The 23,191-nt window shown below is 40.8% G+C and overlaps 1 protein-coding gene across 1 annotated transcript; it reads left to right on the top strand.

Moving 5' to 3' along the window:
* Positions 1-103: 103 nt before the first annotated feature.
* Positions 104-22,913, top strand: LOC137592040 (guanine nucleotide-binding protein G(q) subunit alpha). Its single transcript, XM_068309887.1, has 7 exons — positions 104-1,130; positions 14,146-14,330; positions 15,883-16,037; positions 16,238-16,366; positions 17,182-17,311; positions 17,942-18,095; positions 18,710-22,913. The coding sequence occupies exons 1-7, from the start codon at positions 995-997 to the stop codon at positions 18,898-18,900; spliced, it is 1,080 nt and encodes a 359-aa protein (XP_068165988.1). The 5' UTR covers positions 104-994; the 3' UTR covers positions 18,901-22,913.
* The last annotated feature ends 278 nt before the right edge of the window (positions 22,914-23,191 follow it).

Below are 23,191 nucleotides of genomic sequence, written 5' to 3'. Positions count from 1 at the left end.
ATTTCTATGCCACAGGTTGGGGTTTATTCTTATGTGCTTGACATGACACTCCCCCATAGTTGACGGGAGGCCGACGTCACCCTGTTGGCGGAGGAGTGGATGGCCCGTGTAATAAAATACAAGAAGAAAATTGAGGAAAAGGAAAAGATTTGACTGGAGAAAAAGCAAAAACACTGCGCGTAATCCTGTGTTCACCCATCGGTGTCCGTGGACGTGAGCGCCTTTCGCCACAGACTGTAATATCTCCTCTGCGGCATCGACAGCTCCGACTGAAATGTGTGGCTTTCTTGATTTTTTTTTAGCAGACAGACTGAGATAACTGTACTGTATTCCAGCCTAGCGGATTGGAGTGAAAGTCCGCCATATTCTGCCTTACCACGCCCGGGAGTCGAGCCATTGGAAAATAAAGCGACAGCTGTACTCATGTGTTTTTCACGCTGCCCACTCTCACGGACGACAATTTCAACATAAGGGATTTCGTGGATTGGAAAAATAACAACATTGGCGGACTTTGAAGGGAGGAGAGCACGGATGGCAACGCTTAAGGAGATCACACAGAACAGCGCGGAGGATGTGTCCTAAAACGATCTGTTGATCGCACTGAGGAGGAAAAGCAGATTAAACCAATTAAGATTGTACAAATACTCAACTCCAAACCGCTTTGGACACTATTTAAAAGCTGTCCGGAGGCCAGGAAAAGCGAAACTGCAACAGGGGGAGGGGGTCAACAATTTCTCAAATATCTTAATTTTCCTTTCCAGTACAATCTGAGCGCTGTACAGCCTCATTATCAGGGCGTCCACGCGTTATTCCACCACAGGCAGGCCTGTGTGAAGACGCGTTTTGACATTCGCAGGCCTGCGTTTTGTTTTGGGGTTGTTTTTTTTATATGGTGTTGACTGATGAATCTGGCATTTGAATGAACTCGTAAAGGAAGAAAAGGCAGAAAAGTCCGTGTCTTTTTTTTTTTTTTTTTTAAATTCCTAAAGAGAGAATGACCCTGGAATCCATAATGGCGTGTTGCCTCAGCGAGGAGGCGAAGGAAGCGAGGCGGATCAACGACGAGATCGAGAGGCAGCTCCGCCGGGATAAGAGGGACGCACGCCGGGAACTGAAACTGTTGCTTCTAGGTGAGCTCCATGTGAAACAGGGGGGGGTGAGCGAGGAGTAAATCCCTTTTTGGAGAAATCCCTTTTTCAGGTGGGGGTGTGGACGGGGTGTGTAGGTTTAGGGGGTCTATTTGTTGGGTCTTCATACCTGAGGTAAGTTTGGGCGGCTGGAGTCAAGAGCAGAGACTGTCGGGGCAGCAGAGGGACGAGCTGCTGACAGTCAGGCCTACAATGTGAAGCCACCTGATTTGAATAACTGCAACAGGTTTGGAGACAACTGCACTCAAGTCACTGCAAAGAGGGTTAACGCTTTACCACCTCGTGCATTCCCAGGGCTTGTGCAGTGGGCCCATCCAATATGGACTGGGCCACAGTCTAGCTTTTTATTGGGAGCAAGCAAGGGAGCTTAACAACCCCAACCCTGGCAATAATTATTTCCCCAGGTGTCCAGTCTGAAAGCATGAGGCTGCAAACGTATGTATGGAAACGTGTGATGAAGTCCTCATGAACCCACTTATATATACAGGACAGTAATGCAAACAGGACACACACCTCCACTAACACTGCTGTCAACAGAAGGTCAACAGTGGGAAAATAATTTGTGCCCTTTGTTAATTCAAATTTCTGCAACAGTTGTTTGAGATGTACATCGTTAATGATACTGAAAAAAAAAATCTGACGTCTGACTTGAGTTTGAGTTTCCATAAAAATGCGAAATATTGTTTGGGTGCAGTGTTGTAGTCGCGCTGTGTGGGCTTCATTCCCTCTCACTCCCCTATGCCACTTGTGAACCACCCCACTCTTTATCCCCATTTCCTGTCACAATCTCTCAGATATCCAGCCTCGCAAAGGCAACATTGCACTGCAAAAATTGGTGGTAGCGCCGTGTCTCCACCCATCTCTATTGCCGTACAGTGACCCAATATCCAACTTTAGTTTTCCAAGATCTACATTGTGATCCAGTTGAACATAGTGTTAGAACATCATGACTTCGCCATGCTTTGTTTTGTTTTTTTTATTATTGGCCTGTTGTTGTGTTGAACAGATATGAAAAGGCCCGTGTCACAATGTTTTAAGAAAATGAAACTGATCCAGAAACTGCTTCTACTCTTAGATCTGACTCTAAATTTAACCAACTTTTTCTGTGCTCGAGATCCACAGGATTACACAACATGGTAACTGTGTTCGCAGCTCTTCAAAATATCTTGACAAGCAATCGCATAACTTCCTGCTACTCCTGTTTAGGGCTGAAATGACCCTAAATAATTTGAGTAACTCGATTAATTAAAATTCTGAAGGCAAATGATTTGTCTTTGTTTTAATATGGACAGTTATATAGAGCACATTGTGTTTCACACAGATAGGTCTTTATGTGGCACAAGGCATTTTCTTCCCATATTGCTGTAATGCGGACTGCAAATTGCAGACGAAGGAAGAAAAGAACAAGGCAAACAAAACACAGGCACCTCAGAAGAAATGAGAGGAAAAGGTCCAAAGTATGTGACACATGGAGAAGGAAAGAACATGTAGTGCATTGTATTTATTATAAAATGGAAGTGGCTCAACACAGCTATATGTCCTCAATGCATCCATGTCACAAAGTGGACCGCACTGATGTTAACTATATTTCAGCAGTAGCATTTTAACATAAAGTAATGTTTGCTAGTGGAGATCAAGGTTCAAATTCCAAAGTCGAGGCCAGTGAAAACTTAATTTTGACAGTAATTAACAGCTGGTTAAGAACGTAAATCAGTCAGGTGGTTCAAGTATTATGAGTTACCAAATTTTTAAGAAAATAACCCACAGAAAATAACATGCTGCCATTAAGGTCTTAAAACATTAAAACAGCTTCCTTTGTGTTATTTGTCAGTGTTTTTTTTGTGCTGTTTAGTGGACCAGTTACCAGCGTGAAGATGACACCACAGACTAAAATTGAACAATAAGAACTATATTTGTTATTTCATTATTGTATTAATCATTAGAATAATCAATAAATTAATGAATTACAGCAGTCTTACTGTCAGTGTCAAAAGTAATTAGTGAAAGAGTGAAATAAAATAAAATAAAGTGAAATACTTTTTTGTTCATGGATGTCTTGTTCTAATCATAAAATCCTAAAAATCTTGAAACACTGGTATATATCAGAGTGTACTTTATATTTTTATAATACAGTAGTACAGTACTGTTAAATGAGAGAGTAGGGATAGCCATCCTTTCAATAAAGTCATGGTGAAGAAATTTGATGAAAATGAGGCATCTACTCGTCATCTTTCTAATTAGATTTTCAACATAAGGCCCATTAGTGGTGATGGCCATGGTGAGTGTTGGCAGAAACCTCTCCCCCTGATCCACTGCCCTCCTCCCTGTTCTTCAGAGAATCCGTGTAGGGGGAGATGGTGGAGCTGGGACACATCATCCAGTCCCTTTTGTAATAAAGACATGCTGAGTTTTTACCTCTTGAGGGATGTTTTAAGAGAAGAAGAAAAGTTTCCCATTTGCTCTCCTGTCGGCTGCTTCAGCATCGGACTGCTAGTTTGTGAAACCCACTGGTCTATGTTGAAGCAAACACAACAAAAGCCCAGTTTAAAAGTCTTTGAAAGTATGAATCTGTCCTCCTTTTGTGTCCGTTAATGCGGTGTTCTCTATTAAAGTAGATGTGCAAAATTTAACTTCAAGTACCCAGAATGCGCATCTAGCAACGGGGTGGAGGATGCAGTGGGAGGAGGAGTGGGTTTTTGTGCAACACTTAAGAGCTGTCTGGCACACGAGTAGTTTAAATGCTGTTAATGAGTCAGAGATACTAAAGGCCTCACCCAGATAAGTGACTCAAGAAAGGTCCAGTAAAAATCAATGTCAGCACAGATACTCTTTCAGAGTATCTCTGTGATGACCAACTAAAATTGATCCCCTCCAGCAGCACACGAGCTCAACATATTAATTGGAAATTAAATATATTAGAACAAGTCATATCTTTCACTGTTCACAAGAGGAAAAACACCTTCTCATGTGTGAAGCTTCAGGTTAACCAACCTTGGTGATAGCATATCAATACAATCTAATGAGCCAAAACTGCAGCGGATCACGGGAAATGTGAAGTGAAACTAAGCTGAACAGAATTTTTCACCACACATATCTTTGCCCTGCCAAGCCACATGGAACAAATAACATTGTATAGTGCTGCATTGCATGGAGGAAAAAAAACCTGACCACCGTAAGTGTTATTTGTTACAGCTGAGGAGCTACGTAAAAATGTCTGGAGTGAAAAATGATATTAAAATCTAAAGTTGGAACAATTAAACAAGAGTGCTGTGGTTCCTGCAAGGCTAGCAAGCTTTAGCTGAGCAAGATTTATTCTTCAAAACAAGCAACCTTTATTTTGTCTTTCAAATGAAAACCTGACCACTGAATGTTGATGGACACATAATAATAAAGGATGAAAATAAGATGCAGTTGATAAAGTTAATCATACAATGCTGTTGCTGATGTGTCGAAGTGTGATCTATGTCACTTATGATGACATTTTAAAGGTTGATGAACAGATTTGTGGGCTGATATCAAATATATCTTTTGTATTGACTACTTGGTAGGACACATTTCTACTCGTGTGTTTTGCATGTAATGGGTGTCACGTAGCGATTCACGCTCAACGTCCCACAAAGTAACTATGTTAGCATGACTGGAAAAGGAGGGAACAAACAGCATCAACAAGAGACTTCACCATCCACAACTTTAGATGAAGTTAACATGAGAGATGTTGTACATCTTTGTTAATTGTCACGACATGTGTAAAAAACATACACATCCAACCTAATAAAATTTTGTGAGATTATAATTATAATCATAGCGAGTGCTGGATATTATCTTTGACTTGTTTCTATCAAAGAGGAGCTAATCTGCTGTGTGGACAGAGACTTAATCTGGGACTCTCCCTTTACATCCCAGTAGAAATCAAGAGGGTTTACCATATTTAGGAGTGAGCCTGTAAACTCTTGTTGTCTGATCGAGGCTCATTGACTGAGTCGTTCCGCCGGAGGATTGGTGGACAAAGCTTTTTGAGGGCACCCCCTGTTAACTTTGTATTTGAGGAAAATTTAATTTTAATTTAATGCACTTTAGTAATCCCCGAAAGGAAATTAAGAGCACTCTCTAATTGGTCCAATCACATGCATATGTTAGTATGTACAGGCCCTGAACAAACATACACACACACACACACACACACACAGAGGGCCTGTACGCATTCAGAGTAGGTAGAGTGGTGGGGAGCTCCTTTGTGGTGCGCCCCAAATAAGTGGCCTCGGCAGTGCTCCAGAGGAGCTGACACCTCCCACTGTCAGCTCACCTCCAGGTGTTTGTTTTTTTAGACGTCAGGGCCAGGAAGGTAGAAACTGGCTCTGTTAGCAGAGATTTTAAACCTGTAGAGTCATGAGAAATTCAATGTGAATAATGCAGGGGGGGGTTAACTTAGTCTAGGAATGGTAACATAGTGACCAGTGTCTAGAAGGGAATACATTATGTAATCTGACTTTATGAATAAATAGATTGGACCAAAAATGACTGGTTGAGCCACACCTCCATAATGCTGGCATGAATTGTGAATTTGTGGCACGGTGGCGCAGTGGATAGGGTGTCGCCGCACAGCAAGGCAGTTCTGGGTTCAAGTCCCGCTCTGTGCGGAGTTTGCATGTTCTCCCCGTGTCTGGGTGGGTTCTCTCTGGGTTCTCCAGCTTCCTCCAACCTCCTAAAACACTTCCAAGTTAACTGGCTGGTTCCAAATTGACTGGGTATGAGTGTGTGCGTGCGTGGTTGTCTGCATCTCTGTGTGGCTCCGCAGTACACTGGCATCGCGCCCGAAGTTTCCCCCGCCTCACGCCCTTTGTCAGCTGGGATAGGATCCAGTGTCCCGCGACAGCGGATGAAGCGGTTGTGAAAATGAATGAATGATTGAATTAATGTTTTAATATAGCCCCTTTGTCTCAAGTCAGCTTTAACCTAAATCCATCCTATCTGATTGTTACAATGATCTCGATGTTAGCTTGCAGCAAAATTGAATGAGACACAAGTTAATCAGCCACACTAAAACCGTTAATGAGTAGAGGTAATTTACCTTTTTTGCTAAGAATGTTCTGCTAGTAAACCTGGTATTCATGCGGGTGTGGATATGTACCAGGTACCAAACACCACTGCAGTACAGTTACATCCCCCTCGTGGGAAATGATGAGATCCCCAAGCTCCATCCCTGCATCTAGTAGTACAATTTACCCTTTTACAGTACAAAAGTAACACGACAAAAATATCAAGGTCCTGACCTTGTCCCCAAATGCCCTAGATGTCTAATTGTCTGCAGGACTGAAACAAGTCTGGTCCATTGAGGCCTCATCTTCCAGTCCAGATACCAAAGGGTTCATTGTCATCGTGCAGGCGCCAGACTCCTTAGGATGCCACCCCAACAAAACCTATAATTTTACAGACCTGCTAATATCAGGCAGGTAGTTTTAATATTATGGCTGATTAGTGTGTGTAATTGCTGCAGTTGTATTTCTACATGTATTGCACATATCTGACCTATTAGTTTAGGTCTCTAGGTATCAAACCTCTGCGGCAGTCAAAAGGGTCAAATATGGTAAAGTGATTCCAATTTGCTCAATTAAAAAAGTGGCACAGCTCAGTTTGAATCCCCAAGTGACAATTGGGCCTAATTTATAATCCCTGCTCCCCTTTTTTGGTTACTGAGAAAAATATGGAATGACATGATTTGCAGTACTGCATATTGGACTCCAAACATTAGAACAGGCATAACAGTAATGCACTCATTTGATCCTGGAATAACCTCTAAAGTCATGAAAAGTCATAAAACATTGCAACTCATCTATCAACAATTTTTGTGAAAGTGTTGGTCCAACCGATCACTGTTGGCTGCTTTTATCAGAGACATGAAAGCCGTGGGAACTATGTCAAGGCTGCGACTGAACAAAGTCCACCGCAAGCTTTTAGTCGACTTTTAACAAACACATGGTTGTAATTATGACAAGAAACACTAAAGATGTCATATGATTCATGTGATGATATTTCAGTCATGTTAACAATTCGGCAACAGAAAGTGCGGCATTAGAGATGGATGCTGAAACAATTCTTTTTTTTTTTAATGACAATTGTAGAATATTCCTCAGTTCTAGTACAACAAGTCCAATGTCATGCTGCTCACGCAGCAAATACTTGACTTAATATCAGCAGTGTATCTAGGATAAGTCAGGTCTGGAAGACATTGAGGTGATTTCATCACAACGCTGTATTACTGCTGAGCGAGTTGTCCTCAACATAAGCATTCCATCTTAATGTATTCACACTGAATACTGGTTGAGATCATTGTAACAATCGGTATCAGGCAGTCAGAACTTTAGCCACTACTGCTGAATCAATCTGATACCCACAGGAATTAGCTGTGGAAAATATAATCAGCCCTACATTGCAAACACCATTTAACCATGTGGATTTCTAGTTTGAACGAACCCCTACTGCGTTTCAACTTTCCCCTTGTCTATCAAGTCAGTCGTTTAAGTGATTACCAAAATCACTTGATAGGGTTATTATTTTCATATATGCCTTTGTTTTTATGGTTTGTGTTTGTGGTTTGTGTCAATCAATGCACAGACACAGAGAAGATGTGTCCTTTTTTATGTTTGTTTGTTTTTTAAATTAAATTATTTGCTTTCTTCCATAGTAGCTGCATACAATACTTCTTGTATGAATTAGTTCAAGTTTATTCTGTGAGGAACATTTTTTTAATGTATGGATCCCCATAACATTACACTTTTCAAACCTTAGCAGGACAAACTTGGAAAAAACCGAAGAAAGAAAGAAATTTGAAATTTGCCTGTGTAGAGATTTATGACCCATTTCTCAGGGTCTTGTCTGGGTTTGAACAAGCATGAAAAGTTTTGAAGTGTGCCATATGTGAGAGACTCAGGCCATTTGTTCCTGTAAAATCTACCCCCTCCCCCCAATATTTAGTTTAGGCTTTTAAGGGTTTTTCTTGTCTTCTTTTGCCCGTCTATGAAACGGAATGCGTCTACTGTGTTTTTATGGAGGATGTCGTATGACATTAAGTCTTGCACAACTCCTTTTTTTTTTTCTTGGTTCTTAACAACTCACCACTGAGGTTAATGCAGTTGTCTATCTAAGTTGGGGCAAGTGTGTGGTGCAAGGGTGAAGTATTTGTGTAGTGATAACATGTAATATTAGCAAGCCATTGAAAATCTAACTATGTGAGCCCCAATAAACATTGCCTTGGTCTGTGTGTTATGTATTTTATAGTGTGTGTAATTTTGATGTATTTTATAGTGTTTAAAAATTGGTGCATGTGACATTATTAGGAATGTGTGTTAAAAGTAGTGCTCTGGTTTTTGCCACTATGATAGTGATTACATGTTGACAAAATACAGAGAGAATGTTGGTGAAACTCAGTAACTTTAGTCTTTTTTCAGAAGTTACATTTGATGTGGCAAAAAATAACTTTTATCATTGTTTTAAATGCACATATGAAATTAAGTGTGTGAAAACAATTTTGTTTTCGAGAAGTTCTTTAGGAAAGTTAACACTTGTTGAAAAAAGAATCCTGCGCTGGCTTCAAATGATTTAATGACTGTCCATGTGCCAGTTATGTAAGAAAACTAGACTATCAGGTGAAGCATCAAACATAGCTACGCTGATGTGGCAAATAGAAATCTAATGCATCACAGAATTTTATCAATAAATTTCCAAGACTCATAATAGATTTCTATTTTGACTGGACTGTTAACAGTGTTCAATTTTGAAATCTAATATATGTGTTGTATCAAAAATATCCCATAAAAAGGAGCAAGCAATTCTGTGATATAATAATGCTATATAGGAATGATGAAACCATGATTAAAGTTATCTCAAATCCGGAACCACAATTTTTTTTTCTGTCTAGTACTTCTCAAGCTTGTCAAATGAGACATTTAAGGATGCTCTTATCTGCTTTTTTGTAACAGGCAATCATCTATTTGCATCTCTTTACAACCACTGCAGGAAATCAATGAAGTTTTGCATATACTGCGTAGGGCCCAAAAAGACACGCGTTTTGTGGTTGTTTCCTTTAGTTTGTTTGTATTCTTATTTGTATTCACAAATTATAAAAAAAAAACTTCAGTGGTTACTCTGGAATGCAGCATACATGTCTTGACCTCTATCCGTGCAGAACACACACACACACACACACACACACACACACACACACACACACACACACACACACACACACACACACACACACACACACACACACACACACACACACAGGGTATGAGTGGTCAGGTAAAGTTAGACAGTTCTTTTGGTCTGCCAAGACTAAACCAAAGAGAAACTGTCAGTTCTTCACTTCAAGTAGTCCCTGTCACCGCTGAGAGGAAGCAGATGTTTGCTGAAAGGAAAGTAGCTAGCACTTAATATATCTGACTGAGTCAGTGCATGAGTGAGTGCATAACTGTATGTGAATGTGCCTTCGCTGTATATCGTGTGTGACTGACTGTGAGTGGGTGTTTCTTCCAAGATAACATGTTTGCATTACAAAGAGTCAAGATTCAGTTTTTCCTCTCAGGAAAATTGTCCAAATGTACACAAATATTTTATAACAAACACAGTCAAATCCAATTTTCTTGGGCTTTACATCATTAGCTTATTTTACCCATGCAGCTTAAAGCTGATGTGTCAATATATACTGTATTAACAATTGATCCAAAGGGTTGCACTGTGGCTCAGTGGGTAGTGTTCTCACAGCAAGAAGATACCGGGCTCGAATTGTTTCTGTGCGGGGTTTAGAAGTTCTCCCCATGTCTGCGTGGCTTCTCCCTAGGTTCTCCAGCTTCCTCTCACCTCCAGAAACATGCAGGTTAGGTGGATTGATCATGTCAAATTGTCTGTAGGTGTATGCATGAGTGCTTGTTTGTCTATCGATGTACCAATGACAAGTCTGGTGTGTTCCCCACCCCTGATACGTGGTCAACTGGAATAGACTCCAGCATAAATGTAACCCACAAATGTAGCCGCAAGAGGGCAAAACTTTTGCCAAATCAAAGATGCGAATCAAAGCTATGACTTCCATACCGGATCGGTCGAGGCCCGGGTTAACAACAACCGCCATCGGCGCTGTTGACCTACAGGGCGCCGGTGGAAATTGGATTACTGTTGGTCGAAGAAGGAGTGGAAGAAGGTGCTTTTGCACGAAGGAAGAGAAGAGGAACACCAAGAGTATAGGACTAAGAGTAGGGACGTTGAATGTTGGAACTATGACAGGAAAAGGTAGAGAGTTGGTTGACATGATGCAGAGGAGGAAGGTAGACATACTGTGTCCAGGAGACCAGGTGGAAAGGTAGCAAGGCTAGAAGTTTAGGAGCAGGGTTCAAGTTGTTCTATCATGGTGCAGATGGGAAGAGAAATGGAGTAGGAGTTATCTTGAAGGAGGAGTTTGTTAGGAATCTCCTGGAGGTAAAAAGAGTGTCGGATAGAGTGATGAGTCTGAAGCTAGAAATAGAAGGTGTGATGTTCAATGTTGTTAATGGGTATGCTCCACAGGTAGGATGTGAGCTGGAGGAGAAGAAGAAATTCTGGTTGGACTTTGATGAAGTGATGCAGAGCATGCCTAGAAGGGACAGAGTTGTCATTGGTGCAGACTTCAATGGACATGTTGGTGCAGGTAACAGAGGTGATGAGGATGTGATGGGCAGGTTTGGTATCCAGGAGAGGAATGCAGAAGGACAGATGGTAGTTGACTTTGCAAAAAGGATGGAAATGGCTGTATTGAATACTTTCTTCCAGAAGAGGCAGGAACATAGGGTGACCTATAAGTGTGGTGGTAGGAGCACACAGGTAGACTACATCTTGTGTAGACGGTGTAACCTGAAGGAGATCAGTGACTGCAAAGTAGTGGTAGGTGAGAGTGTAGCCAAACAGCATAGGATGGTGGTGTGTAGGATGACTCTGGTGGTGAGGAAGATGAAGAGGGCAAAGGCAGAGCAGAAGACGAAATGGTGGAAGCTGAAAAAGGAAGAGTGTTGCATGACTTTTAGGAGGGAGTTAAGACAGGCTCTGGGTGGTCAGGAGGTGCTTCCAGATGACTGGACAACTACAGCTAATGTGATCAGGGAGACAGGTGGGAGAGTACTTGGTGTGTCATCTGGAAGGAAAGTAGATAAGGAGACTTGGTGGTGGAATGAGGAGGTACAGGAATGTATACAGAGAAAGAGGTTAGCTAAGAGGAATAGGGACACTGAGAGGACTGGGGGGAGTAGACTGGAGTACAGGGAGATGCAGCGTAACGTGAAGGTAGAGGTAGCAAAGGCCAAACAAGGGGCTTATGATGACTTGTATGCTAGGTTGGACAGTAAGGAGGGAGAGACTGATCAATACAGGTTGGCAAGACAGAGAGATGGGAAGGACGTGCAGCAGGTTAGGGTAATTAAGGATAGGGACGGAAGTCTATTGACAGGTGCCAGTAGTGTGATGGGAAGATGGAAAGAGTACTTTGAAGAGTTCATGAACATGGAAAATGAGAGAGAACAAAGACTAGGAGAGCTGACTGTTGTGGACCAGGATGTAGCAAAGATTAGTCAGGATGAGGTGAGGAGGGCACTGAAGAGGATGAAGAGTGGAATGGCAGTCGGTCCTGATGATATACCTGTAGAGGTTTGGAAGTGTCTAGGAGAGGTGGCAGTAGAGTTTCTGACTGGGTTGTTCAACAGGATCATAGATAGTGAGAAGATGCCTGAGGAATGGAGGAGAAGTGTGCTGGTCCCCATTATTAAGAACAAGGGACACGTGCAGAGTTGTGGAAACTACAGAGGAATAAAGCTGATGAGCCACACAATGAAGTTATGGGAAAGAGTAGTGGAAGCTAGACTAAGGGCAGAAGTGAACATTTGTAAGCAGCAGTATGGTTTCATGACAAAAAAGAGTACTACAGATGGAGTATTTGCTTTGCGGATGTTGATAGAGAAGTACAGAGAAGGCTAGAGGGAGCTGCATTGTGTTTTTGTAGATCTGGAGAAAGCTTATGACAGGGTGTCCAGAGAGGAACTGTGGTATTGTATGAGGAAGTCTGGAGTGGCAGAGAAGTATGTTAGAGTGGTGCAGGACATGTATGAGGACTGTAAGACAGTGGTGAGGTGTGCTGTAGGTGTGACAGACAGGGTTCAAGGTGGAGGTGGGACTGAATCAGGGATCAGCTCTGAGCCCCTTCTTGTTCGCTATGGTGATGGACGGGCTGACAGATGAGGTTAGACAGGAATCTCCATGGACTATGATGTTTGCAGATGACATTGTGATCTGTAGTGAGAGCAGGGAACAGGTGGAGGAGAAGCTAGAGAGGTGGAGGTTTGTCCTGGAAAGGAGAGGAATGAAAGTTAGCTGCAGTAAGACAGAGTACATGTGTGTGAATGAGAGGGACCCAAGTGGAAGAGTGAGGTTACAGGGAGAAGAGATCAAGACGGTGGAGGATTTTAAGTACTTAGGGTCAACAGTGCAGAGCAATGGAGAGTGTGGAAAAGAGGTGAAGAAGCGTGTACAGGCAGGATGGAACGGGTGGGGGAAAGTGTCAGGTGTGATGTGTGATAGAAGAGTTTCAGCTAAAATGAAAGGAAAGGTGTACAAAACTGTGGTGAGACCAGCAATTTTGTTTGGTCTAGAGACAGTGTCACTGAGGAAAAGACAGGAGACAGAGCTGGAGGTAGCAGAGATGAAGATGCTGAGGTTCTCTTTGGGAGTGACCAGGAAGGATAGGATCAGGAATGAGTACATCAGAGGGACAGCACATGTCCCTCTGGTTTTGGAGATAAAGTCAGAGAGGCCAGACTGAGATGGTTTGGACATGTCCAGAGGAGAGATAGTGAATATATTGGTAGAAGGATGCTGAGTTTTGAACTGCCAGGCAGGAGGCCTAGAGGAAGACCAAAGAGGAGGTTTATGGATATAATGAGGGAGGACATGAAGGTAGTTGGTGTGAGAGAAGAGGATGCAAAGGACAGGGCTAGATGGAGGCAATTGATTCACTGTGGCGACCCCTGAAGGGAAAAGCCAAAAGGAAAAGAAGAAGATACCTGTGACCAGCAAAGCAGAAAAAGAGTCTGTAGACAAGACTACCATCATCTCATCTACAAGAGGATGGATGGATGGATGGATGGATGGATGGATGGATGGAACAACTGACCCAGAGAGCAATGGGATAAAGGCTGTTCATATTGACAAGCCCATAGTGAAGTATCACCTATGTGCGGTCTTTAGGCCAATGTGGAGTCATTGTCTTAGTTTTCTGACTTCACTATTCATCCATTTCCTGACATGGAATAGGTTACATTGATGATTCTTTCTGTTATTGTGTTTTATCATATAGACAAGTTCATTGTTTCTGACATATTCAGTCAGACATGACTGCACAGTTATTGTAACAGTTGCTCATTTGTATATTTAGTACCCAGTTGTTGAGAGTTAGTACATAAGAGAGAGAGAGAAATGGTGAGGTAGAAATCTTCCAGTAGTGAGGAGGATTGGATGTCTTTCATGCTTGTGTCACTACCTCACGGAGGGTTACTAGACAGCACAGTTGGTGTTTTGATCTGAGATACTGGTGCTCAAGTGCAACATCTTGTGGTAGTGAATGTTACATATAGAACCTTATCATGAAGATGGCCAGTGCTCTTCTAGTGATGACGGTTGAATCACTGCAGCTAATGGGCCCTTCATTTGCAATGGACTGTGTCTTCTAAAGGAAAAATGTTGTCTGATGTTAAGTGTTCCAGCTATCATTCACCCAGACATGCAACTGAGGATCAAGGTCTGGATTCTGATCTGAAAGAATGTCATGGTATTTGAATAATTTTACAGTTTTCCTCTCACTGCTTGAGGAAATACTGAAGCAATTCATTGAATCGAAATGTGCTTTTTAGCTAAACGAAGACCTGCACAGAGCTAGAAAGTAAATTCTTTCTGTTCATTTCTTCCCTCTTCATGTCGATGTTCTCAGGCACTGGGGAAAGTGGGAAGAGCACATTCATCAAACAGATGAGGATTATCCATGGTGCCGGCTACTCAGATGAGGACAAAAGGGGTTTTACCAAACTGGTCTATCAGAACATCTTCACAGCCATGCAGGCAATGATCCGAGCCATGGAGACACTCAAGATACCCTACAAATATGAGCACAACAAGGTAAATGGCCTTTTCTCTCAACCCATGTCATATTCCTCCACCGGAATAACAACTGTTGTCTTTCATAGTTTGTATTTGAGAGCGAAAGAAGAGCGAAAGAAACAACAAAGTGACTGCATTATCCTTGTATATTTTTAGTGTCATCTATCTTATTTGGAGCAGCCATCCATAATTGTTTCCTGTCGCTTTGTAACACTTCCTGTGTCCTTAAAGTGCTCTGTTTGTAAATTATTTGGTTATGCTTCGGTACTTCTATGAGTTAGGGTTATTCAAGAAAGGACACATTTGAGTCTGTTGGTTGATTATCACTTTAGAAAGTCTTTCTGTCCTCTTTCATTTATGTATGTTAAAAATTTTGATGCAATATAAAGAAAGAATCAATGTTCTTTTTGATGCCTTAACAAACAGAAAAAAAAGTCCTCTAAGCTCAAATGGGATTTTTTTTCCCCCTACATTTTAACAAACAACCTAGACACATCGTCCTAGTGCAGAAAAAGCTGCCAACTCAGTTCCAAAGCTATCCTCCTTGCTCAAGAAAAATTAAACTGAATGTGACCATTTAGTCTGGCACTGTCACCTACTATGATCTCAGTTATAATCCAGTACAAATATGCACTTGCAAATATGCAAGTGCAATAAAATAAAATAATGACTAAAAGGTTTCTTTCTTTGTGTATTTCACTGTAAAGTGAATCCAGTATCTGGAATAGATCGTAGTTCATGACTCTTACACATTAAGCTTAAATGTGGACTGCTTGTCCTCTTCAAAGGGCTGAACCAATGCAGAGGAAGTGAAAGAGAAACCTGTTGATTCTGTTTACACTGGCTGGTTGTCAGACATGTCAGACATGTCACAATTGCAGATTTGTAGGTTGAACAAGCCCAACCTCAAAAAGAGTGTCATGCATGCTGGACATCTGGTTTGTCATATCTGACATCTTACCTGTCTTAGTTGCTACATTTATATTTGTGATCCTTGGGGTAAAAAAAAAATAAGCACTTTAAAAATCATGAAGTCATTTATAGGTTTCAAAGAATAATCAAACTTTGACTTGAGGATTAAAACTTATTCCATTATATGTCGGTTTGAGCTTTTGGATTTTTTTGACATCCATATTCATATTCTTAAGTTATGATGATGTTATTTGTTTCAGTTAAACATTCAAACCCTTAAAAGAATCCTAAAATCCATCACCGTCAGTTTTATCAGAATGAAACCATTTCACCAATCGGGCACATGTTGATCTTTTGTCATGGGACACAGTTTTAATGGGAATCTGGGACAGCAAAGCTCTCCCTTTAGTTGACCCAGTGAGATCTGGGTTTCAGATATTAGGCTCATGCTGAGCCTCGGGGTGCAAAGCAACTTCTGGATATAGAATGTGAATGATTGATAATTAGCACTGCATCATCTGCATAATGAATGTTCTTCATGGTTACTGTGGTTTTAGATTACCAATAAAATCTTGACGTATGAGCGAATGAAAAGTGTTACTTCATCTTTTAAAAAAAAAGATTTGTGTCTCAGTTGTTCCTCTTTGATCCCCTTCAGGGAAACGCTAACATTGTGAGAGAGGTGGACGTAGAAAAGGTCAACATGTTTGAGAATCCGTACGTTGACGCCATCAAGAGCTTATGGAACGACCCGGGCATCCAGGAGTGCTACGATCGAAGGAGGGAATACCAGCTGTCAGACTCCACTAAATAGTGAGTCTAATATGTATTGTATATAACACAGTTCATGAAAATGCTAAAATTAGACATTGTGATGTTGACAGAGGAGAAAACACAAAATGTTGAAGGTAAAGTACATGACAGTGATAAAAGACAGTGATGAAGTGCTAGTTATATTTCAGAGGGTTCCTGTTGTTAAAAAAAAGTTTCATTTAATCGCTGTGTGCCTGTAGTTACCTGAACGCATTGGACCGGATCGCACAGCCAGCCTATCTTCCTACTCAGCAGGATGTGTTGAGGGTTCGAGTTCCCACCACGGGCATCATTGAATACCCGTTTGACCTGCAAAGCGTCATATTCAGGTAAATACAGAAATAATGTGAACCATCAAGAAACTTGTTCTGCACTTACATATCTATATGCATGATTACAAAAAATTATTTTAAAAAACGACTTAATCACACTCAACATATTACATAGGAGTAGTTAGTAGTGTTAGCAGCCAACTCATACAGGAAGCTAAAAATGTGCAAATGGAGAGAGAAGGAGGTCTGGGAGCTCTGGTATCTGAGCAGAGGATGAAGTGAGCTGCAGTTTAAAAGAAGATAAATCATCAAACAACAGGAGTACCGGTATATGTCACAACTCAACAGACCGGAGCAGTTTGTGGTTATAGTCTTATACCGTTTGCTCTATCTAAGTAAATCAAGATGGCACAGAGAAGGTCGTCACTGCCACACTAACATGCAGTTTATACCTAAAAAGGTCACACGATACAGTATATTTGTTTTATCCTGCCATATCTTTTCTCTCACACAGTCATCAGTGCTTCTAATGACTTTCTCTCTCTGTCTCTCTCTGTCTCTCTCTCTCTCTCTCTGTCTCTCTGTCTCTCTCTCTCTCTCTCTCTCTCTGTCTCTGTCTCTCTCTCTCTCTCTCTCTCTCTCTCTCTGTCTCTCTCTCTCTGTCTCTCTCTCTCTCTCTCTCTCTCTCTCTCTCTCTATGTCTCTCTCTCTCTCTCTCTCTCTCTCTCTCTGTCTCTCTCTCTGTCTCTGTCTCTCTGTCTCTGTCTCTCTCTCTCTCTCTCTCTCTCTCTCTCTCTCTCTCTCTCTCTCTCTCTCTCTCTCTCTCTCTCTCTCTGTCTCTGTCTCTCTCCCTGATGCTGCTGCCACAACAGAATGGTAGATGTTGGAGGTCAGAGGTCAGAAAGGAGGAAGTGGATCCACTGCTTTGAAAATGTCACATCCATCATGTTCCTGGTAGCACTCAGCGAGTACGACCAAGTGTTGGTGGAATCAGACAATGAGGTGAATGAATAACTCACACTAAAGTGTATTGTTTTTTGTGCATGTCTTATTGTTGTCTGTTTGATGCTTTGTTTCTCATTAAGAAACAACAATTTGACCTCTTGAAAGACGTCTTTGTTTTATGAAAGATGCAAAGCTGTTCCTTATTTAAAACAATGGAAATCAGGTTGTCCTCCCGTCCGGCTGTTTGCCGTGTTTTTTTCCATTGGAAATCATTTGTAAATGTTCATCCAGCTGCTTTGAATACAGCCTCAGGCCACATCTCCTCCTCAAGATGACGGAACATGTGTGCCAGAGTTTGTTAAAATGGATTCATGAGCAGGTGTGGAAACATGGCGTAGGTGCGTTCTCCAGTCGTACTTTTGCAGTGTTTGTTAATACACTGCAGTGCTGACTGAAGCTTGTTTTAAGAACATTTGTTTGGCTCAGAACTGAAATTAAGTGCCAGCGTAGCAATTAAAGTGTAGAAGGCGACGTGGCCTCGTGCTCTCCTTCTGCTGTGGTATAACATTTTGTAAAACCTGGTCCTCACAAGTATGAAATAACTGTGGTTTAATGAAATGATTTAACTCTTCCTTCCTCCGTCTCACTTCCCCTCTCCTCCTTTCCTCACACATCCACACTCTCTAGAACCGGATGGAGGAGAGTAAAGCTCTGTTTAGAACAATAATCACATATCCTTGGTTCCAAAACTCCTCAGTCATCCTCTTCCTCAACAAGAAGGACTTGTTGGAGGAGAAGATTATGTACTCTCATCTGGTCGACTACTTTCCAGAGTATGATGGTGAGTAACAGGAGAAACGGGATTCAAGCCTTCTGATGCCATAAGAACAGCTGTATTGTGGTAAATGGATACAAATAAAACACCTGAACAATTTCATGCCAACAATATAATATTATTATATTTTTTTGATTACATGTAGATTTAAATTCTTACTTTTGTCAGCCACGGAACGAAACCTCTCTCTAAATTTAATACTTTTTCATAGACAACGTAAAACTGTTAATAAAATTGCAGATGATTGCAATTTTGCAGATGACTGTAATTTTATTAACCGGCACTAAACTGGAATTCTTTTAATAATTCCTGTTATTTAGATAAATGCACAAAAGACTAATTTCTGATCTTTTTTATGAGCGAACGCCAAAACCAGGGAACAGTGGCGTTTAAGTTCGGTAAAAGCACCAAACTCTTTCAATGACAGTAGCCATGTTTTGGCATCTTTTAAAAACTGCAAAATAGTCAAGTGGCATCAACCATCTTTTAAAAAGGATGAGTGAATAAAGACAGTTAAAAAAATTCCAACAGTACTAAGAATATATGGCGTATAATAAAAAAAGTACAACCGCTCCTTGGATCCTCTTGGAGTGTACATTCATTCATCTTTCTCTCCTCAGGTCCCCAGAGGGATGCCCAAGCAGGAAGAGAGTTTATTCTCAAGATGTTTGTGGATCTGAATCCAGACAGCGATAAGATCATCTACTCTCACTTCACCTGTGCCACTGACACAGAGAACATCCGTTTTGTCTTTGCTGCCGTCAAGGACACCATCCTGCAACTCAACCTAAAGGAGTACAACCTGGTGTAGAACGGAGCAGGGCGGCCGACAGGAGGCCCTCAAAACACACTGACTGACACGAGCTGTGAAAAGATGCATCATATACACATTTAAAAAAATCTAATGAAAAAAATATATAATGGTTGCATAATACTAATTTATTTGCCATTTATTGATCTCTTTGTCCAAAATGGGTGAGCAGTAAATGTTATCTTGCTGTTTAAGGAGTTCATGAAATGTGGGGAGTGAGTATGGTCAGACATTCAGAAGGGTTGGGGAGTGATTTGCTATTGAAAATGTACAGCTATGATCAGGGGGTTTACTGAAGGAAAGAAACTACTTTGTGCCCCCCCCCCCTTCTCCTCCATTGTATTAGCAAGAATAACGGGAGGTGGGGGAGGATTTTGGTTCCTTTTTTATTTTTTTTACCCTCCTATGTCTGTGCATTCTGACGCTTTGTCCTGGGAATGTTTACCTGTTGACCCAACCAGAAACGATGTTACACATCTCCAATTGACAGCCTGACCTTCGTTCTTCGGAGCGCCGCCTTTTGGCAACTCTCTGGAGAAATGAGCATAAACTTTGATCTGTGATTTTTAGATTTAGCATCGCCTTCAATCATTCTTAATTTTACATCAACCCGATTTTGGTACCATGTGATAGTGTAACGGGAGGAGGAGGAGCATTTACCACATTTGGGGGTTGGGGTAGCCTGAGTTGTTTGTTGAGTGACAGTCATGTGTCACCTCTTCGGCATTGACGTTTCCACTGAGGTTTGAGTGGGCTTGGAGACGACCAGGCCAGGAGGAGCACGACGAAAATTGTGAAGGTGCTGCTTGTTTTACAAAGATTGAGAGGAGTTGAAGTAATAATTTATGAGACAATGTTATGAAATGATTATGTTTGACTGTGCCACATTAATGCTTTCATTATGGTAATATGTGTATTTATTGCCAATGCCAAAACAATTGAGGCACCAGACTCCACTTTTGCGCTGTTTACTAATTACATGGAAAGTGTTGAGACAAAGAAGAGCTCAGCTGATGAACGCAGAAACCAACTGACTGTCTTTACTGACTGACTCGTGGATCCTCCAAATTCTGGCACGTTTTGGCTGTGTCCTTATAATGGTCCAATCACAGCTTGACTTCTGACCGTTCCGTAGCCGAGGATGAATTTGGCTGATTCCTACATGGAAAGGCAGAGTGGTGATGTTCACTTTGTACCAAAGTAAGACCTTACGTTTCCAGTTGGCACTTATGATTTGCAATTCCTCATTCCCAATTTACTTAAAGCATTTTTTTGGTAACAATACCCGTGAACATACGCCTGTAATTTACATTTATTGAGGCATAGTGCAATTATGAATGCTATAATCATTGTACATACATCTCTATATATATGGCAGCATCTTTGTTGGCTTTGTAATCATTACTTTTTTGGCAGATTGAATGTGCAGTATTGAAAATATGTATCTATGTAATTGTATTGTATGTCCAATGGCTAATCCATTTTTGGAAGAAAAACTGTTATTTACATGTTTGCTTTTGTTTCCTTGTTTTTAAAGGGGAGAATGTGCATTTTTGGTTTTGCCAGTTTTATTTCTTGGCATAAAGAAAATTGTAGTGTCCAACAACAGATTGATCAGTATGGCGATGCTTAAACAGCTGATTGAATTGATTCCAGTCTACAGGGATAATTGTAATCGTAATTCCTAACTGGCTTCAGGAACAATGCTGTAATCATATACAGTAGATGTAATCTTGTCACACATGAATTCCAATTGTTTTATACTTAGTTTCATTATGCACAGCGTATTGAATCTTGATGAACTTAAATTACCAGAACCCATGTGATTCTAAAAACTTCCAACCTGCTACCAAACAGCTCTTCTGAGTGTTTTTGTGTTCTTTGTTTAGGGTTTCATTTTATATTATTTTTGGAGCTGATGCCTGATCAGTATACGCAAACATTCAAAAAAAACAAAGCAAACCATTTGGCCAGGTGCTATATTTATTTTTCAAATCGCATTTCCATTGTGAATGGCACCATTCCATTAAAGTGTACAGTATTAGTGCGGACTTCATTTATGAAATGACGGCATAGGGAAGATTACAGCTCACATGTTCACATTGCCTTATTGATTAAGCTGTGCCTCTTAAGTCCAGTGCAAGGCACGTATGTCTCTGAGAGGTGAAATCAGTGCATCCAATAGTGTCCCTTTGTGCGTCTGGAGGACTTCATGCGGGTCTCTGAGCTGTGGAGTGTGGCTCATGGAGTTCTTATGACACTAGGACATCATAAGCACAGGCATGAGTGAGTTGTAATCAAAACAATTTTTATTGATATCACATTCCTGTCTTATAGCCCACGTAGTGGTGCATTACAGTGCATCAGACTGCCTGATGAGCTTGATCTGGACTGGACTCCAAATTTACTCCGACCATCGGCAGAAACTTTCTGCAACTCTTGGCTGTGCTTTTGCATCTACTGGCCGCTCTGGCAGGCGACCAAGCCTCACTTTTTCAGCTAGCTGCTGAAATTGCTTGGTTGATTTTGGCAGGCAAAAAGTCCAGTTAACACTTGTATTTGAAGCAAATTAAGATATTAGAATAATCACTTTCTCACTGTGGGGACTATTAGAAAAAAGGGTGTGGCAAGTTGTCACAGTGTTACAATAGTGTTAAGGTTTATGCCAGTGGAGGTGTTGAACCTGTCCCTTTTGAAGGGAAGAATCTGTTTCAGCTGCTCACATGCATCACTGAACTGTGCAGAGGCCATCCATGTTCACATATTTCACATTAACATGGTTCATTATTTTAAAAAAATCTACATTGCATTTGCAAAAAATGCAAATTCCAATTGAATTGTGTTTGATAGATATTGGCCACAAAGGACAGTTTCCACAGTGCTCCACTCTTACAGAGTAGGTGAGTCGTATCAAGCTGAATATCCCTTTAAGGCCATGAGCTCCAGCAGGCGTTGGCCAGCGAGTATGCATGGATTGGGATTTCATGCTGCTGTTACAAATTTCATGCACTTCTTTAAAGAGAATAAAATTTCTACATCCAGTATATTTAGAACCAAGTTTGAAACTGCAGGGTCACGTTTGAGGAGCATAACTTTGGGTTTCTATGCCTACAAATCATATTAGCAGCTCGTGTGAAATAGTTATTGTAACAATCTATTCACCGTTGTGTTAAATCTCTTGTAGCCATAAACTCACTTTTTTTTTTTCATCATATTTCTGAATGAACAGGTTTCTTTTCTAAAGTATGTTGACTCTGACTTTTTTGTTTCTCTGGTGTTGCAATTATTATTTCTACAATGTGGGAATTTGATGCCTTTAAATCTTCTCATCATGGTTCAGGTCTGTGAGCCTAGTTTTGCAGCATGAGCATAATGCTTAGCCAAACGTCATCGCCATATATTTTTGAACGCCAGTTTGTTTTAAAAATCCTCTCATAAGGTCTGAAAACTAAGTTGAAGTGAATACAGATGTGATTCCTGTTATTCTGTAAAGTTGCCTCTTTGAGGATATTTTAGCTCCTTCCCCCTTATTGTATGAGGTTACTTTCATTTCTTTATCTGTAGATGAGAATCCTTTGAGGAAGATGTGAAAACCTGTTAGATGACTTTGTTTTCTATGTATCCCTAATATTCACAGCATTCCCATAAATTAGATTTCAACCAGCTTTTGGTTATGAGTTCAGAGGATTCATCACGTTCAGTTAATTTTCTGCTTCTTTTTATATCTGCGAAGAATCACTGTTCATAGATGATCTCTCAAAGATCACTAAGAAGAAAACAAATCATCAAAAAGCCAGATTCTCCAACTTAAATTGATATAAAAATGAAATCTTTGTACTTAACTGTTCCCGCCGATGATAACATGTTCAGTCTTACTGTTTTTGTAAATGTTCTTGTTGCAAAGCAATCATGTTGATGCAGAGTAGTCTGGACCTCTCACAATGTATGTATTGATAACGCTGTTGACAAAGAGGGCAACATGTGGATTAACGGAGAGTAAATTGCACAAAAATTCCAAAGATTGTGTGGTTGTTGTGTTTTTATTTATAGCTGTATGCAATACCCAATTTAACGTCAGGAGAGTAACTACTTGTTCTTTACCGACCTTCTATGTTTGAAAGTTTCTTTTTAAGTGGACGACTGTGTTACATTTGCTATTTGATCGGTGGTCCACTCATAAATTAAATCAGGACTGATTCTGGAGTGGATTATACAAGCTTGACCAAAGGAGCATTACTTTAGGCCTATTGTTTCTAAAGGGACATACATTGCATGTGGTTGAAAATTTTTG

The sequence above is a fragment of the Antennarius striatus genome, chromosome 3, assembly GCF_040054535.1.
Source record: "Antennarius striatus isolate MH-2024 chromosome 3, ASM4005453v1, whole genome shotgun sequence".
NCBI classification, from domain to species: domain Eukaryota; kingdom Metazoa; phylum Chordata; class Actinopteri; order Lophiiformes; family Antennariidae; genus Antennarius; species Antennarius striatus.
Note: the sequence above shows the minus strand (reverse complement) of the source record. Positions and strands in the feature narration are given on the sequence as shown.

Coding starts and splice junctions, on each gene's coding strand:
- LOC137592040 (XM_068309887.1), top strand. CDS start 995: ATGACCCTGGAATCCATAATGGCGTGTTGCCTCAGCGAGGAGGCGAAG. Junction 17,312..17,941: donor TGGTGGAATCAGACAATGAG/GTGAATGAATAA, acceptor CACACTCTCTAG/AACCGGATGGAGGAGAGTAA. Junction 18,096..18,709: donor CTACTTTCCAGAGTATGATG/GTGAGTAACAGG, acceptor TTCTCTCCTCAG/GTCCCCAGAGGGATGCCCAA.